Raw genomic sequence first — 18,654 nt, 5'->3', positions numbered from 1 at the left:
CCCAAAGTCTTCAGCAATATTAAAAATTTAAATAAAATTTACCACGGCTTGGACTTTCTTCTAGCTCAAGTTAATTGTTTTTTAACTTGTCTAGTATGCGCTGTGCTATCGATGATATGGTTAAAGTTCTAACTAAATTCCTTCAGCTAAACCAACAAAATAATCACAGAAGGAAACTACGACTGAAATCTTCAAAACGTTATGTTGTTCATTCAAGTACAAACATGTTTGAAATGACCTAGTCAATATGCTACTGATTAGTAAAATAGACAAATCAGCTGTTAAAAGGCGCGCGGCGTACAGTGAGTCAACGTAATAACTTATTAGTGCAGAGTATGTTAAGTCATGATTAAGTAGCAAGATTGTGGGACTTAACATACTGAGTCTTCCTATTTCTTAAATAATGTTTAGTGTAAAAAGCAAAATGTCTAAGTTCACGCTTTACACAATTAGTATTAACTGTTTTGATTGTTTTTGACTTGTGCAAAAATGGATACCTAAGTTAAGGAATGAAATTGAAGATATCAAATTCTAACATGCAGTTTGTGCATTAGGTAATTCGACCATATTTGGAATTAACTCGCTTTACACACAGAGCACAGAAATATGACATAAAAAATTCTAGCAAATGTATTAAATATGAGACTTAAATTATGCACTGAAAGAATATTAGGAGAATATTAGAACGGGGAGATCGACAATTAATTCTATACATACAGTAAAACAAATAACTTAAAAATCGAGAGAATAGAGCAGAAAAAAGCAAGTAAAATTAATAGATTTGAAGAGCGCTTTTGATACAATTAATGGGATGAAAATGATGAAAGAGCTAAAGCCTCTTGTAATTCCAGAGAAATTGAGACATATGCTAACAGTGAGTCTAAAGAACACCACAGCAAAGATAAGTTTCAGAAAAACAATTTCTAAGGAGATCAAAGTAAACAAAGGCGTGAAACAAAGTGACTCTATCTCCCCAACAATATTTCACCTGATATTAGAAGCAATAATAAGGAGGACAAACTTTATAAACATAAACATTATTACAGATCAACTTCAAGTAATAGCATATGCAGATGATCTAGTCATTATAGCAAAGATGAAGATGACACTTATAAGAGCAATTGAAAAATTAGATAAGGAAGCAAAGAAACTAGAGCTAGAGATAAACCGGCACAAAACAAAATACATGACGATGGGAAAGGACAACACAACAACCCAGAAATACCTAATACCACAGAACCACAAATTTGAAACTGTATCCACCTTTAGCTACTTGGAAGTGATAATAGGGAAAATTGGAAAAGAGAAAACAAAGGAAAGAATTCTAAAAAGCAAAAACCTACAGAATGAATAGAAATCTGTTGAGAAACAAGAGTCTGAGTAAGAGAACAAAGATAAACGTATATAAGACCTTAATAAGACCTGTTGCATATGAGAATTTTCAACGAGTACTTTAGCAATTTTCATACATCCCATTTAATGTAAAATCCTTTCCAAAAATGGTCATCGGTACTTTTTATTTCCAACCTTCTTTTTAATTAGATTTATAAATAAATTGACTTTTCTATTCTGTCCTTTAAACATATATTTCTCATCTAGTTGATTTTTCGCACAAAGACTGTTTCCTAAGCCATATTATTTCTTTGTTTTGCTCTTCGGAGTAGTAGATCCCTATCTGTCAAAAAAAGGCGCTTTTTTAATTACTTTGGTGTCTCTAACAATAAAGTTAACTTTTCATGCTTTTTTCAATAAAAATATTTTTTTTTTCAAATTGGTTCACTAAGCTCAAGTAAAACAAGTTACTTTTTCTCCTGGCTTCATGTTTCGATATATTGTACATCAGCGATAGAATAGAATTATTGTATTATATTATACTGTTCTTGTTAACATATTGTGACATTTCTGTGACTTTTAACTGTAACTTTTATTGTATTTATTAAATGCATTTTGTAACACAACATATGCATTTGACATTGTTTGACATCTATATATAACTATACAATCATTAGAACTGAAGAAGTGCAGAAATACTGCACAAAACGTTTTCTATTAAAAGATTGAAATAGTTTTTTCATGTTTTATTTCTTCTTGACCGATATCCTCATTTCAGTGAGATTTTAATCTCACTCACATTTATTTATATACATATATATATATATATATATATATATATATATATATATATATATATATATATATATATATATATATATATATATATATATATATATATATATATATATATATATATATATATATATATTGATACGATTAGGGTTTATAGAAAATAATTTATAAGTTATATACTACATAATATTAGATATTTGGTTGTTTTAAATAAGTTATATACTAGAGAATTTAATAAAAATATATTTATGTGAGGGCATTTTTAATAAATTAGCATATAAAAATTGTAAAAAGTTGTATTTTAGTAATTTTAATGTTGTAAATAGATTTAAGTGAGCCATGTGCATAGGCAACCAAAAATACTCTCGGAGTGATTGACAGATAGAAATTAATCATAATTGGGAATATAAAGTGGGGTTATAATAAAATATTGTTTGAATTGTGTATTTTATTAAATTAGAATGTTAAGTTACTAATTTAATTATATATTCTGATCTGAAAAGCCTAAATGTAAACAAAATTATTAATAGAAAAGAATGGAATTCTCTGGATCAGCGGAGATGGCCATGTTTGCGAAATGGTTTGTTCCAGAAAATTCAGACAAGTATTTAATAGAACTAAATAATACATGATTTCTTACGAGATGGTTCTGGAATATCCAAAAGGATATAAATACCCGTGATTTGGATTCAAGATGGCAGTTTTAGAAGTTTTTAGTCTGAAGTCAATCAGTCAGGAAGTTTTTAGTTAGAAGTCAAGCAGTTTTAGAAGTTTTTAGTCTGAAGTCAATCAGTCAGGAAGTTTTTAGTTAAAAGTCAAGCAGTTTTTGGAAGTTTTTAGTCAGAAGTCAAGCAGTTTATTATGAAAGTTAGTGAAGTCAATTGTTCACAGTTTTAGTAAGTCAGTCAAGCAGTTTAATAAGAAATATGAAAGTTAGTTGGAGATAGTCCAATTGTTTAATATAGTGAGTTAAATGAAGATTAAAAATTATGCATATATTTAATGCACATTTATAATTATACACAAATAATTATTGAAGATTATAAAAGTATATTAGAAGAATATTGGATGGACATTGGAAGGAATTAAAATTATATTATGATTGGAGATTAGTATAAATCAACTTATAATAATTGGATATTGGTATATTGAAAAGAAGAATAAATATAAATGGTGTTTGCTGGTTTGGTTGGTGGTGTATAAATGCTGGTGAAGAAAACTATATCTTAAATTGGTAGAAGCTGATAATTGGAAAAAGTAATTTCACAAAAAACAAGGATAACTGAAGTACGAAGACATTCAGTGGTGATTAGAATCTATATAGTGGAAAACAGTTCATTTAGGCATTCAGTGAAAGAAAGGTACAAAATTTTGTTAATATAATTTAGTTAGTGTCATAACAATTTCAATTTTGAAGATAGTTTGTTTAAATTTTACATTGTCTATAGAATTTAATTAGTTTTATAAGAATATCAATTTAAAGATAGTTTATTTTAAATTTACATTGGCTAAGTTAGATATATATGTGTGTTTCATAATAGTTATAATAAAGATAATTTAAAAAAGTACTTACAAGCTAATTCTTTGAGAACCGCGATAAAAACCCTATATTATTAAAAATACTCATTGCTCATCATTCAAACAAAAAACACATCATAACAATATATATATATATATATATATATATATATATATATATATATATATATATAAGTCAAAGTAAAATGTAAAGGCGTTTCTCACAAAGCAGGAAAACAAAAAACAAAATGGTCTATCGATGAAAGGTAATTGTATATACGTATTTCTGACTATTGGTCGTCTTCAGTACGGTGCAGCCAAGTAAGAAAATGTGCATATTAACTTGGAAAAGGGTCACTACAGGAGCATTGCGACCAATTTGTGGCATTAGAGTTAGAATACCCTGGCGGTTTCCAAGGCAACAACTAACAATAATCACGGAGAAAGCTACAGCTGCCTGAGGAAAGGAATGACAAACGTTAAAATGTTTCTTCGGTTACTGATCGCTGCTTCAATTATTTTAGGGGCTTTATATAGTTCACTGTAAAATTTAATCACGAGTTTTTGTCCAGTCTGTAATTCTGCTCTTTGATTAAGTGATGAATAAAGAAAACCATCAAAGAACACTAAATATCTGTAAAATATTAAAACTTACCCCAAGAACAAGACGGACACATAAAATGTACATCCTACAAAAATTTGTTTAAATACACAAAAGAGACATCCCCACTACAATTGGACTGATTTGAAATTTGACAATGACTACTGATGATCAGAATAAATTTTAACTAGTTTTAACTAAATAAATTTAGTATCTAAAAATTAAATGAGAATTGAACTGAAATAATTAAAAATTTAAATTGAAGGAAAGTGATTAAAGAGATTACTTAGTTGATAGAAAAGTTGAGCGCCAACTATTTAAAAAAAAAACATAATAAAGAAATAAATTGGAATAAAATAATTATTTGAAGATAAACAACACACATGTGACGTTTATAACGTTACAAAATTTAAGCGAGTGCAAAGTAATACTGTACTTAGGTTGCATTGTTAGTGTTCTGGCCAAGTGATGCTGGACATGATGCTGATAGAAAATGCATTTAAGCATCAAATGTTTAAATATATAAATATTGAACTGATGGCTTAAGAATATTTAACTCAACATTGTTTCCTTCTTATCAAGCCATAATAAACTCGTTTTCGATGTAATAATAAATGTCGTTAAGGAATCTAAACTCAATATTTAACCTTATATGCACCTAATAGGTAAATGTGTATAATGTGAATAAAAATAAATCCTGTGGCTAATAGACCATGTATAAGACCATCCCTTTCCGCTACACACACACACACACGCACACGCACACACACACACACACACACACACACACACACACACACACACACACGACGCATTTTTTTTAGTCTGCTATATTGTCACTGTTAATATTCGCAATAGATTAGCACTGTTCAATAAAATATTTACTCTTATTCGTATTCGTACGTGTATAATGACTTTTAATTTTTGTTCCGTACAAACATTATCAATTGTAATGTTGCAATGTAGATCTAGGTAATTAGGAGGACTAAATAAAGAAAGATCACAAATGTACAAGTATAACTGGAAATAGTAGTGGAGACTTATATCCGCACTTAGATGTAGCAATGACAGGAGATAGATAAATGTTAAGTCTAGATAAATAAGTCTCCTTTTGCATTTATTTCTTTCTTAAAACTGTTACCGTCATGTTAAAAAAATTCTGTAGTAGGTACTTCGAAATATAACGTTATATATTTACCAGATTTGCATCGATGAAGTGCTTTGCAGATAAATGTTGGATATTATATCAAAGTAACAGTATACCAAAGGCACCAGAGTATAAAAAATGACCACCTGTACGAAGCAATAGGCACCTTCCAAACCGACCGCTTCATTGTTGTTACAGGAACTTAAATAGTAATCATCGACATAATTAAACCTAGAAGAGAAGTAATTATCCAAGAAGTACTTCCTAAGTGGCGTTATTGCAAATTGCGCGTGTTGATTAATGATTAATAAATGAAAATGAAGGTCCATCTGTCCGTGTCCACGAAGATGGACTGCATAGATCGGAACAACTACAAACTACAAAGCGAAAAGCGAAACGGGAGAGTGTGCTGTTATCATACACGCTTCGCCGGGACTTTCAAATCAGTTCCTTAATTTTGATTTGATTTAGAGATGTGTTCCTTCCCAAACAAACGGATCTTAAGAACGGATCCCTAGTACATAAGTTCCAAGGATCATAAGCAACTATGTGTCGGCAGATATTTATCTACGGTATTTTAAATTTTAACTTCTCTAAACATTTAAGTTTAATAAATATTTCGATCGTGGGTGTGAAGATCATCACTCATTGAAACTTCTGATCAGATTGTAGTATTCAGACGTTTCTTGTGAGGGAAGATCTATTATTAGTACAAAAAAATAGAATAAATTATTTAATATTGTGTTTGGATAAATGACCTAACTGAAAAACGAAAAGCTGGTCTGACTTTTAGAAATGTGTTTTTTACTCTAGGAGCCAGGGGGGTTGAGTATGCACTTTTATATCCCCTCGGTACCTTAACGTTTTTTTATGTTTTTTGGTGCCTAGATATGATTGAGTTGAGATAGTTGATAAAGAAACTGAGATGTTAGTTCTTAAAGGAGCCGGGAAAAATCCTCTCTTCGCTTTATAGTGGAAGGTGTGGAGGTTGCACCGGTTAAATCAATTAAGTATCTGGAAGTCTGGTTGTCGAAAGGACTAAGGTTCGGAGTACACATCCAAAAGACGGTAGAGAAGGCGTACCGAAATCTTGAGGCGTTGATACGGCTAATGCCAAACATTGGAGGTCCAGGTACCACCAAAAGAAAGGTGCTAAATGAAGTTTTCCAGTCGGTGGTAACCTACGATCCCCCGTGTGGTGTTGTGTATTGAATACTGCGAAATACGCTAAGCTGATGGAGACTTCGCAAAGGCGAATGCTCCTCAGGATATCTAGCGCATATAGCACGGTTTCAAATGAGGCTTTATATGTCATTGGATGTCATTGGACCCAGATGATGACAAATCTTGTAGTCAGCGAAGATATATGCGTAGGAACAAGATCCATAGACCAGGTAATGGCCTATAAATACCTAGGTCATGAGATTCGCATAGGAAAAGATAACCAAAAAGTTGAGCTTCTCCGTCGTATAAGACTGACTTGGGCAGCCTTCGGCAAGCTGAACCATATTTTCAAATCGTCTGATATACCAATATGCCTAAAAGGAAAAACGTTTAATCAGTGTGTTTTGCCAGTGTCAACTTACGGTGCAGAAACGTTGACCATGACAAGGAGAACAGTTCAAAAGATCCGTGTGTATCAAAGGGCGATGGAGCGTGCTATGTTGGGCGTTTCACTACGAGACAAGATCCCAAATCGCCAGCTACGACAAAGAACAGGAGTGATACTGCTGATGCAGTAGAGAGAGTAGCAACACTGAAATGGAACTGGGCAGGTCACGTGGCTCGAATGACAGATAATAGATGGACAAAGCGGATACTGGAATGGAGACCAAGAGATGATGCCTACCGAAGCAGAGGTCGTCCACCAACACGTTGGACTGACGATCTAAAACGTTGTCATAGGAATTGGATGCAAGAGGCACAAGATCGAAATAGATGGAAAATTATGAGGGAGATCTATGTCCAGCAGTGGATAAGCGAAGATTGAATGATGATGTCATTGGAGCAGTGATACCGATCGTTTTGTTATGCAAAGAGCCAGCGAGGGTAAATACGAGGACGATGGATGGAAATACAGATGAGAATGAGAGAGAAAGAACGATAGTAGAGTGATAGAGAGAATGGGCGAATGATAGCAGAAAAGCAAAGTGGACGAAGGAGCTTATTTCCGATCTGAGGCCGTGGTGGGAATGTAAGTTCAGGAAACTAGACTACTTCCTGACGCAGTTTCTGACCGGACATGGTAGTTTTGGCACCTGCACAAATATAATAGGCAAATATGCCTCGGCAGACTGTACTGTTTTTGGGGTACCGGACACTCTGCCAAAGATGGGCAAATGAGAGGGAAGATTTCGAGAGGCATAATGTTGAGAGGAGAGACAGAATGAAGAGAAGTACACTGTCTAATTTCTGGGGTGATGAAAAAAAAGGAGCAGGAGAACAGAGGAGGAAATTAAACCAGGGATCTGAAATTTATGGTTAATATTATTTATTAGTTTATGGCCTAACGTCTGAAATATTTTCTGATTAACGGTAAGAGGTATGGTTATTTATAAGTTTTTAGTTTTTTATTCTAGTTGTTTATTGAGTAACAAGACCACCTCTCTGGAACCTCTCTAATGGATACCTTGTTGGGCTCTTACTGGAATCTGGCAGTACGGCAGTCAGATAATTCGTTATTAACAATTAAATTGTTTAAATGATTGTATCTCTTAAACTATTAGAGATATTTAATTTTACCAACATTGTTCCTTTTGAAAAAAAAACAAAACGGCATTTTAAAAAATTTGATTTTTCCGTTAGAACCGGAGTTATAACCAATTTCGTAACAAACAATTGCAATATAGGCATTCGATGGGGCTTTTCCAAGTATAACTCAGCTTTCATACGTGCGATTAACTTTCAAAATACCCTAATTTTAAAGATAATTGTTTCAGCTTAAAAAAAATCGTACAAAATTACTTTACGTTTATTAATAAAAAAGTTATAACAATTAAACATTAAAAATTTTACTAAAAAGTGGCAAACTAATTTGTGTATAAGAGATTTAAACAAAATTAAACTCTAAACATAAAAAATCTGGCTAATGAAAGTTATAAAACAACTCAAAAGGAACATTTAAAGCTTTAGTAAAAGTTTATACGTTAATTTGGTTAAAGATATGGAACTTTTATTAACGTGCTTTGAGGGGCACGGTCAGCTCACAGCGAATAAAAACCAATACAAAGGTAAAATCCATGTAAATTTAGAGTTGTATATTACTTTGTCGTTATAAATAAAAAAAGTAATAGCAGTTTATAGTTTAAATTTTTGTTAAAAAATGGTGAATTCATTTGTTATAAGAGTTTTAAACAAAATTGAACCATAAACGTTGGCAGTTTGGTTAATGGATGTTACAGAACAACCCAAAACGAACTTTTTGAGCTTTGGTAAATATTTTCATGTTAATTTTTTGCTGAAATATTAAAAATTGATTTACGTTTGCGGTTTACTAGCGCCCTCATTCGCTACAAGCTGGCCATCCGCCTAAAGAGCGTTAATAAAAGTTCCATATCTTGTTAAAAAATTAACATAGAAACATTTACCAAATCTTAAACTATTTTGAGTTATTCTTTAACTTCCATTAGCTAGATTTTTAAAGTTGATAGCTCAATTGTGTTTAAATCTCTTATAAACAAATTAGTTCGCAACTTTTTAGTGAAATTGTTCTTCTTCTTCTTCCTTCTTGTATGTAGGCTTTAAAGCCTGTTTCTTCTTCAATATTAGCCTCCTAAGTTGTTTAAATTGTCGAACCATCTTTTTCTTGGTCTGCCAATACTTCTTCGTCCATTTGGTGACTTATCTCGTGCTATTTGTACTATCCTATCCTCTGCCATTCTACTAATGTGTTCGTTCCACTCTTGTTTCCGTTTTTTCACCCATCCCTTTATATCTTCTATATTGCATGCTCTTCTTATGTTTTCGCTTCTCTCCCTATCCAACAGACTTTTCCCTGATATTCGTCGGAGTATTTTCATCTCTGTTGTTTCTAGTAGTCATCTCGTTTTAGATGTGTCAAGTCTTGTCTCCGCCGTGTATGTTAGTATGCAATATAGGTATAACCGCTGCTTTATAGATTCTTGTTTTTGTGTCTTGTCTTAGGTCTTTGTTCTTTCAGATTGTATCATTAAGAGATCCCGCCGCTTTACTTGCTTTTCGCGGTGCAAGTAGACAGATGTTCGATTTTATAATTTATCAGAGAGCTAAAACGGAATTGGATCAAACACAAATGACAGTTTTCGGGCAAGGCACAGCTGTCGCTTTGAAGCTGTGTAATTTCATTACAGACGATAATTGCAAAGTCTATTTTGATAATTATTTCTCCAGTTATTGGTTGTTACAAACTCTGTGCCAAAAAAATATCTTTGCCATTTGTACTGCACGACAAAATAGATTTAGTAGCCCTAGCTTGTCTGCTGATAAAATAATAAAAAACCATGGACATGGTACTACAGAAGAAATAATCAGCAATGATGGGGAGGTAATTATGACAAAGTGGTTTGATAACAAACCTGTAATAATGGCATAAAATTATATAGGAATTGGGACGATCGACAAGTGTAAACGATGGGACAAAACAAACAAGACCTATATAGAAATAAATAGGCCACAGGTAATAAAGGATTACAATTTGTCAATGGGAGGTGTTGACAAATTAAATTTCTTACTAACATTGTACAGGACCTTTATTATGTCACGCAAATGGACGTTGCGAATGTTCCCATATGGTATAGATTTAACCTGTACGAATGCCTGGCTAGAATATAGCAGGAAAGTAACAAATCTGCAAATACCAAAGCAAAGAAACTTAGTTTTGGTGCACCTTCGCGCAGACATTGCTGAAGTTCTTTTACCTATAGAAAAAAACAGTCAATAAGAAAAGAGGACGACCACTTTCGATAAGGCCTGAACCGAAAACACCTAAAAGAAATAACATCGAAGTACGACCAGTAAAAGAAGTAAGACTGGACAATGCAGGACATTTACCTACTGTTAATAAATCGAAAAATGCTTCGCGTAGCAAGAAACCTGGATGCAAGGGAAAAACTCGTATATCTTGCCTCAATGCAAAGTTCATTTATGTTTGACCAATATTAACACTTGTTTTATGGAGTACTAATTATGTTTAATGTGCATTGAATAAATGTTATTATTGTTCTCAGTATTTATTTTTTCTCCAACCCACAGTATTTTTACCCCATTATCTCACAGTGTCCTCATGTGTTTTGCATGCTATTTTTCAAAAATGGAAAAACTTTTTGACTTGGAACAAACTCCATAAATCTTAAATAAATTCGAATAACCAATATTCAAAATTTTTAGGCCGAGTTAAAAAAAATCATGAGCGAAAGGGTTAAACATTATGGAGAACAACAGTGCAGTTTACCGTGCCTTTTACTACAACAAAAGGTTTTTTGAAAATGCTGTTAATCGCTTAGAGGTGTAAGTTGGTTGAATGTACTGTACATGAAGATGATGATAACCACAACCAGTAATTTGTATTAATTTAGTTTGTGGTTTATTGTTGTTTGTAAGTTACATTGAATACCTACAGTATTAGTTTAATTTTCATATTTTCTATTAGAGCTTTGTATATTAATAAAAATTGTAATTTTATTTTAAACCATATATTTAAATAATAATCATAACTTATGTGGTCTTAAGTTTGGAACTTTCACATAACATTTACACTTATAATGTTGAATCCTTAAAATTGACATGTCATTAACACGAAATTGTATTATGTCCAAAACCAAAAAGTAATAAATTTTTAACAAATCACGGTTCGAATTTCGTGCTTTATTTGCTTGAAATTTACTAGTTGATAGATCACAGATTGTCAAAAAAACTGCTGTCACATACGACGAAAAATACGAAGCCTTGATTTAAAAACTGCGTAAATATTGATAAATTTTAAATCACTTTAACGAAAAATCGATATTTTGTAGTACACATTTATTCCGGGGTATAGATATAGGAAACAATTATTTTACTGATTTATCCAAGAACTAATTTTTTGTTAGGAGTTTACTGCGGTTACCTTTTATGATTCAGTGGCTCCAGATCACTGTCAAGTTATTGTTAATTGCATCTCTAATCTGACTGACACGTTGGACGGCGATGGTCTTTGTCTTTGCTAATTTACTCACCTTTAATAAATGACGTCGCATTCGATCTTATCAACTCACTTTTTTCATTTCCTGTCCTTGAATTTTTACCACTTCGGTGTTTAGAACTAATATAATAATAATTTTTTTTCTCACGCACAAAAAACTTGTTATTTGCCCAATCAGTCATACAAGATGGTTCTATTAAATTACTAGACTTTTTTTGCTTTATTACCAAGATTATTAAAGAATTTGTTCTTCTATTATTAATGATATTTCGATTATTGTGATTAATAAACACACTTTTTTACATTGTTAATATTGTTTGAGTTTATTTTCATACAATGGTTGATCTTCATTTCAACTGCACATTTTTTAATATTTTTAACCCTATTTTATAATTGAAGATCAAGTCGATAAAGGTTTCACTACAAGCCCATGGGAAAGGTTTAAGGGTTCATTTGACACAGCATAAATCACATATAAATAAATACTACAGTATGTAGTAACAACTTTACAAATTATTCCTTCAATTTTTATCGCTACAGGTAAACACAGAGGTAAGGTAAACTTACCACTCAAGGAGGAGGTATTTTTGCCAAACATTTGTACGACATTTATAACTTAGGTAGGTAATACAAAAATAATGACCTGCGAGCTAATGCCGTACAAAAAATATTGGTACCAGGAGCAGGAAAAACAAGCCTATAAGGAATTTTTAAGGGGTCATTTGGCCCAGCATAAATCACATATAAATCAATACTACAATATGTAATAACAACTTTACAAATTGTGCCGTGAATTTTTATCGGTACAGGAAAGTACACGGGAAAGGTAAACTTACCACTCAATGAGGAAGAATTTTTGCCAAACATATTTGTACGGCATTTTTAACTTAGGTAGGTAATACAAAAATTATAACCTGCGACCTAATGCCGTACAAAAATATGGGTATCAGGAGCAGGGAAAATTTTTAAGTTTTGGAAAATTTTGGCCCTTTTTTCAGCAATTTGCCTGAGTACGGCATTTATACACATAGTTTTTTATCATTATATAAATCAATTTTTTGCAATGCCGTACAAATCGACTGGAGTAGGGGTGAGAAATCTAGGGCGCATCCCTTGATTTGAAACTACATTCGTTAATGTCATTGAATTTTTGGCAACTATGCCAAAGTTGGTCTACAAGTTATGGTTCTTACAAATGTTTATAAATAGTTATCCGTATTTGGGAATAGAATTGTTGTTTTTTTGGTAAAATATTTATTTGAAGGCTCTCGGGAGAAAAAAATGAATGTCACAAATTAACTAAAATTAAGTTAAGTACGCCATCTAGTAAATTTTGTTAATATCTATGTTTGGACATTTTAAATAAGGAAGAAAACAGTGCGTGTCACGAGTTATTACAGTTTTTAAATATCCTATATCGGTAGAAAACCGTGCATGACCGCGCGTAAACGGCTGAAACACTGAATGTCCACTCAGCAGCGCCAAAAAATGTAATTGGCATCCTTGTCTTGCAAACGGTCTTGTCAGTGTAGTAAATACATCGTTATAACCACGTGCTTGTGCAGTTCTGTTTGGTTAGTTAATTTATTTAAAACAATTATGGCAGATAGTGGAAACATATCCACTAAAAACAGAGCGAAAATGGGCAGGTTATACGAAGTCATGAAAAAATTAAGCTTCAGTCACATGAATTTGGTCAATTCTGCAAATGCAAACGCTTGAAGTATCGTCACACAGTAAATGAAATGAATAGACAAAGAATTTTAAATCATTTTAATTCATTGATATTCCATAATGAACAAAATGCGTATTTGTGTTCTCTTATATCATTAATAAACGTACAGAGGCGGCGATCTAGGGCCAAAAATGTACATGATGCAATATATCATGATGCAACCTATATGTACAGGGTTAGAGTTCAGCCAAGGTCAACTGCTAATGCTGAGGATGAGAAAAAACATTACGAAGAAGTACAAGTTTGTGCCAAGTCTTTTCGTGCATTTCATGGTATTTCAGGGGAAAACTTCAACATCTACAGAAAGAGTTAAAGCAGTCTGGCACGGCTCCCAAAGATAAAAGGGGCGGAATAAATTATAACAAACTGAAGCCGAGTAGTGTTAATAGTGTTCACGAGCATATCCAGTCATTTAAATCAAGAAGTAGTCACTATAGCTTACATGATAATCAAGGTAAAACCTACTTGCCTGAAACTTTAAATACAATGAAAATGTTTTCTCTATTTAAAGAAAAATATCCGGAAGTTAAAATTTTTTATCAAAGTTACAGAGAAATTTTTAGACAAAAATATAACATTAGTTTCGGTTATCCGCAATCGGATACCTGCAGTCAATGTGACGAAATTACTGCAAAAATGAAAGCAGCTAAAACAGACCAGAAAAGTGGACGTACTGAAATAATCAAATTAAAAGCACTTAGAGAGTTCCATCTTCGTAGGGATCAAGCGTTTTATGACATGAAAAAGGAAAGCAAAAGAAGGGCACGAATAGAAAAGAATTAGCTATGGACTTTTAAAAAAATGTTTCCTTGCCGAATATCTCCACCAATGATGTATATTACCGCCGACAGCTCTCGATTTACTCTTTTAACATCCATGTGTTATCAAACGCTGATTCTTATTTTTTTACATATCCAGAGTTTATTGCTAAAAAGGGATCAGATGAAGTGTGTTCGTTTCTTTTCGATTTTATTATGCATCGTTTATCTCCAATTGTTCAACATCTACACATTTTCTGTGATGGAGCTGGTTTACAAAACAAAAACTATACAGTGGTAAGGTTTATTCATTACATGGTATTAGTAGTAAAACGTCTTCAATCCATTACAATAACATATCCCGTTAGAGGCCATTCGTACCTTGAGTGCGATAAAAATAGGGGCCTTATTAACCTTAAAAAAAGAGAGGAAACGCCTGCTGATTGGGAGGAAAATATTATAGCTTCTCGCACAAAGCCTGCCCCATTTAATGTAATTTCAGTATCTTAGTGTTTCATCAAGGGATGGACTGAATTTTTTAATGATAGATATGTCAAAAAAGCTCCTTTTGCTATGCAAAAAATTAAAGAGGTGATGTGTGTTAATACTCATGTTCGCACTTTATTTCACCGAGATTCATATAATGGTAGCAAACTTGAGGACCACATCCGTTAGTTCGTTTAAGCTAAAAAGTCGCATAAATTGTCACCTTCGGAATTTGAACTACCCATGCAATCATACTTTAACTTTATTGCTATTAACGAAGACAAGTTCAAAGACATAATATTTTTGTCAAAGTTTTGCGAATCCGAACAAGCAAAAGAGATGTACATGAGTATACCTCATCAAATGAAGATAAAAGAAACAACAAAGGAACTGTCAATAATTCAAATCTTGAGGAATTGCAGCCTATTATAATGAAGAAACGTTTGGCTCGGAAAAGAAACGCACCTGGACTTTCATGATTTTCTTCCATAAAAGATTGACACTGACTGATGTTTTCCTATTTTTTACAAAAACTGTTTGTTTCATTGGTTTAGTTCAAAGTACTAGTTTTTAGTAGTAAATTTTAATGATAAATGTTTTGGAATATAATATATCAAGCACATATTTTAGTTTTTACACGGTATTTACCTGTAAAATTTATTTTTTTCAATAAAATATTTTGTGATATTCATGGTTTTTTCCCGAGACCTTTCATTTTTTATACGGTAGTCACTTTGTTGACAAAATATAACCAAAGAAGATAGACGCTTATAGAAGACCAGTTCAAATGGGCGATTTGGTTACGGTTTAAGAGGGTGGCTGCATAAACTCACAGCGTGGTGCCGTGGCCGTCGGCTTAAAACTATCTTGAAAATTTCATAATGAAATATGTAGTTAGGGGGAAGTGGGAAAGGAGTACGAACGGGTAACTTTGCATCTACGCCTAAACAAATTTCGATGCCATTGATTTGCAAACTGTCTTTTTTTTTGTTTTTTCACAATAAAATCTTTATTTTCAATATATTAAATTGTTAAATTTTTAATTTTAAAACTTAAAAATGTATGATATTTACAATATTCAAAGTATTTATTTTTTTAATTGTATAACTTTGAATTAAAAATTGGTTTGTTCCAACACAACGAAAAACCGTCACATAACTTTTTATTATACTGTTTTTCTGCCCAGAAATTAACGAAACAATTTTAAAAAATTTCAATTTAAAAAAAAGTATTCAATGAAACTTTTTACTAAATTATGAAATTTTCCATTTCGCCAAAACTTCCATTTCATCCAAAATTTTTCAATAACAACAAAAAGCATTCCTGATTTATTTTTGAAATAACAAAATAAACTTTAACAGTACATTTTAATGAATAGTACCTATATGTGAAAGTTTTTACGCTGTATGGGTACTATTTAATCTTGTTTTAAAATAACAACTAATAGTATCTAAAACATAATTTTCACAATGAATGAATATTGGTGAAATTATTACAATATAGTCTTAAACTGATTTATACTTAAGATTTGTACATATTTCAATTAAAAATTTGAATTATAATAATTTTTCTAAAAAGATTAATTTATTAAAAGTTAAAATAATATTATTTTCTTTAAACAATTTTATAAAACGCAAAAATTTAATCCTATTCTACGACCACGCGGCATCTACATATAAAAATATCTAAAGTTGCATTTATTGCCCCACTCTTTCATATTTTAGAAGCAAACCGCTCCTTAGTGGTACCACGTGCAACACGTGCGTTCCACTCGTCCCACTTTTCTTTATCTATGTCACATCTTTTGCTATGCTCAAAAATAACAGTGAAAAATTCTTCTATAAGCGTCTATATTCTTTGATATAACTGAAAACTATCAAACTAATTTATAGCCAGTTATAATAAGGGGTACAAATTAAAAATTTGAAAAATGGATGTATTTTTAAAATACCCTGTGGTGAATGTTATGTTATATTTTAAACATTGTGGCTGTTGTTAGTTATTTAAAAGTAGAAAAATAAAAAAAATTAATGGTGTTATTTTTAACTGATGGATTTTGTACAGCTGTCTATTGAAATGTTACATTTTTTAGGGCTTAGCGTGAATTTTTTAGAGGACGTAATTTTATTGTTTTGCGGTGTTAAAAGGGTAAGTATAAGCTTAAGTTTTGAATTACTCTGTCAGTTAGACTTGAATACAACACTACTTTTATGGGTTTTAGGTGCGTTGGTATTAAAAGTTAGATATCTTCCGGACCAAACATATTTTGTAAACCAGTTATTTGTTATTTAGTCAGTTATTGTTGTTATATTCTAGATTTACATCAAGAAAAGTAATTTTGTTGTTTTTTTCTAGGTCATAAGTAGACTTCGGCAAATATGCATATTGCATATTTTGCATATTGTGCATATTTTATGCAAATATTTCATATTTTGGCATATTTGTATAAAAGTTTGCATAAAGTGCATAAAAGTTCAGATTTTTATACTGTATTTGAAAATATTTAAACATACCAATTTATTTCAATTCTTGTATAAAATTTTGTAGTCATTTTAATCAAGAAATGATCTAAGTACGTAATCTCTACAGGTACAAAACATTTACAATTTCAAAGAAGATCAATTTAAGTAGCCCTCAACATTCTTAGAAAGTCTCGGTCACTGAGGCATTCAGTTATTGGATAATCGCTAAGGGTTCGCTCATTTGCATTTTATGATCTAATCCCCAAATCTATCTACAATTTATTGTATCTTAACAGCAGGTAAACGGCTAATAGTTTTGTTCCTAATTTAGGGATTTTCCAAAATCTCCCAGTTTATTGAATTAGGTACCTAAACATTTCTAATTTGATGCTCAGATTTGTAAATCATTTTTGTTTTGATATTCAAAGCGTAAACACTCGTTGTGCGTAACAAAAAGGAAGATTGTGATTTTATAATGCCTAAAACAACCAGTGCTTCAACTTGGATTAAACCTTATAAAGAGCTGTCTGTGGATATGGGAAAAATCTACTGTTCAGTCTGTGGCAAAATTGTAAGTATCTAATATTTTCTATTAAATATCTAATATTTCATACATACAGGGTGTTTCCAAATGACACTTACAACGTTTGACTGTAGATACTTCTCGAAAAATTGAACAAAACGATATAGTTAATGAGGGGTCAAACTTATTTACTTTTCGAGATACAGGGTGTTAAAATTAAAAAAAATTAAATTCTTTTAGTTAATAACAACAATAACTTTAAAGCCAATAAACGTATTTACTTGAAATTTAGTACTCGTAGGTTGTTTTTAAATGAAAAATAGCTTCCTTTAGTGAGAAAAAATTGTCTATGGTACAATACAATGGTGTGTATTTAGAAAAATTTTTCACCTTTACTTTTTTTTATGAAGTCAGCTATTCTAAAACACAATTATGTTTATTGTAATTGAATTAAAAAAAAAAAATTTTTTGAATTTTAAAATAAGTTATATGATGTACTAATGCATTTAAAACACTTAGCGAGTGTTTTTTTTCCAAACCAGTTATTTGATTAACCAAAAACACCTTGTATATTTTTATATTTTAAAGGTTGGGTTAAAATAAAGGTTTTTATTTTTATTTATAGATAGCATGTGAGAAGAAATTGCAGATAGACCAACATGTGAGAACTGCTTCACACATCAAACTTCAATGGCTAAATGTTTCCAATCTACTTCAAAAAAATTAGATGAGCAAGAAACTTTTAATGAGTGTCGCGCATTAGTGTCTGCAAACATACCGCTTACAAAATTAGCAAATGTAAATTTTAGTTCGTTTCTAAAAAAATATTGCAAACTTAATGTTCCAAGTGATCGGTCTCTAAGAAGAAATAATGTGAACGGGCTATACTCGTCGGTGTTAATTAATATTAAGAAAGAAATTGCAGATAATTATTTTTACATATCTGTAGACGAAACCACTGATTCCTCAGGAAAGTATATTGCTCATTTATTGATTGGTGTTCTTAAAGAAGATACCTTACCAAAATCTCATCTTATTTCATGCCAGCAACTTGAGAAAACAAATGCTTTAACAATTTCGCGTTTTATACAAGAAACATTAGCAACTTTTTTTCTTCCGACAACTATTCCTTCTAATAAA

General features: G+C 31.6%; 1 protein-coding gene across 1 annotated transcript; it reads left to right on the top strand.

The window, feature by feature from the left end:
- The first annotated feature begins 817 nt into the window (after positions 1 to 817).
- On the top strand, positions 818 to 1,354 carry LOC140451694 (uncharacterized). Its single transcript, XM_072545536.1, has one exon. The coding sequence runs from the start codon at positions 818 to 820 to the stop codon at positions 1,352 to 1,354; it is 537 nt and encodes a 178-aa protein (XP_072401637.1).
- Positions 1,355 to 18,654: the final 17,300 nt, after the last annotated feature.

This window comes from Diabrotica undecimpunctata, chromosome 10 (genome assembly GCF_040954645.1).
Source record: "Diabrotica undecimpunctata isolate CICGRU chromosome 10, icDiaUnde3, whole genome shotgun sequence".
NCBI lineage: Eukaryota > Metazoa > Arthropoda > Insecta > Coleoptera > Chrysomelidae > Diabrotica > Diabrotica undecimpunctata.
The sequence above is the reverse complement of the archived record's forward strand: the minus strand, read 5'-3'. Positions and strand labels throughout refer to the sequence as shown.

Bases quoted from the DNA above. Each gene is read 5' to 3' on its own strand.
- LOC140451694 (XM_072545536.1), top strand. From the start codon at position 818: ATGATGAAAGAGCTAAAGCCTCTTGTAATTCCAGAGAAATTGAGACAT.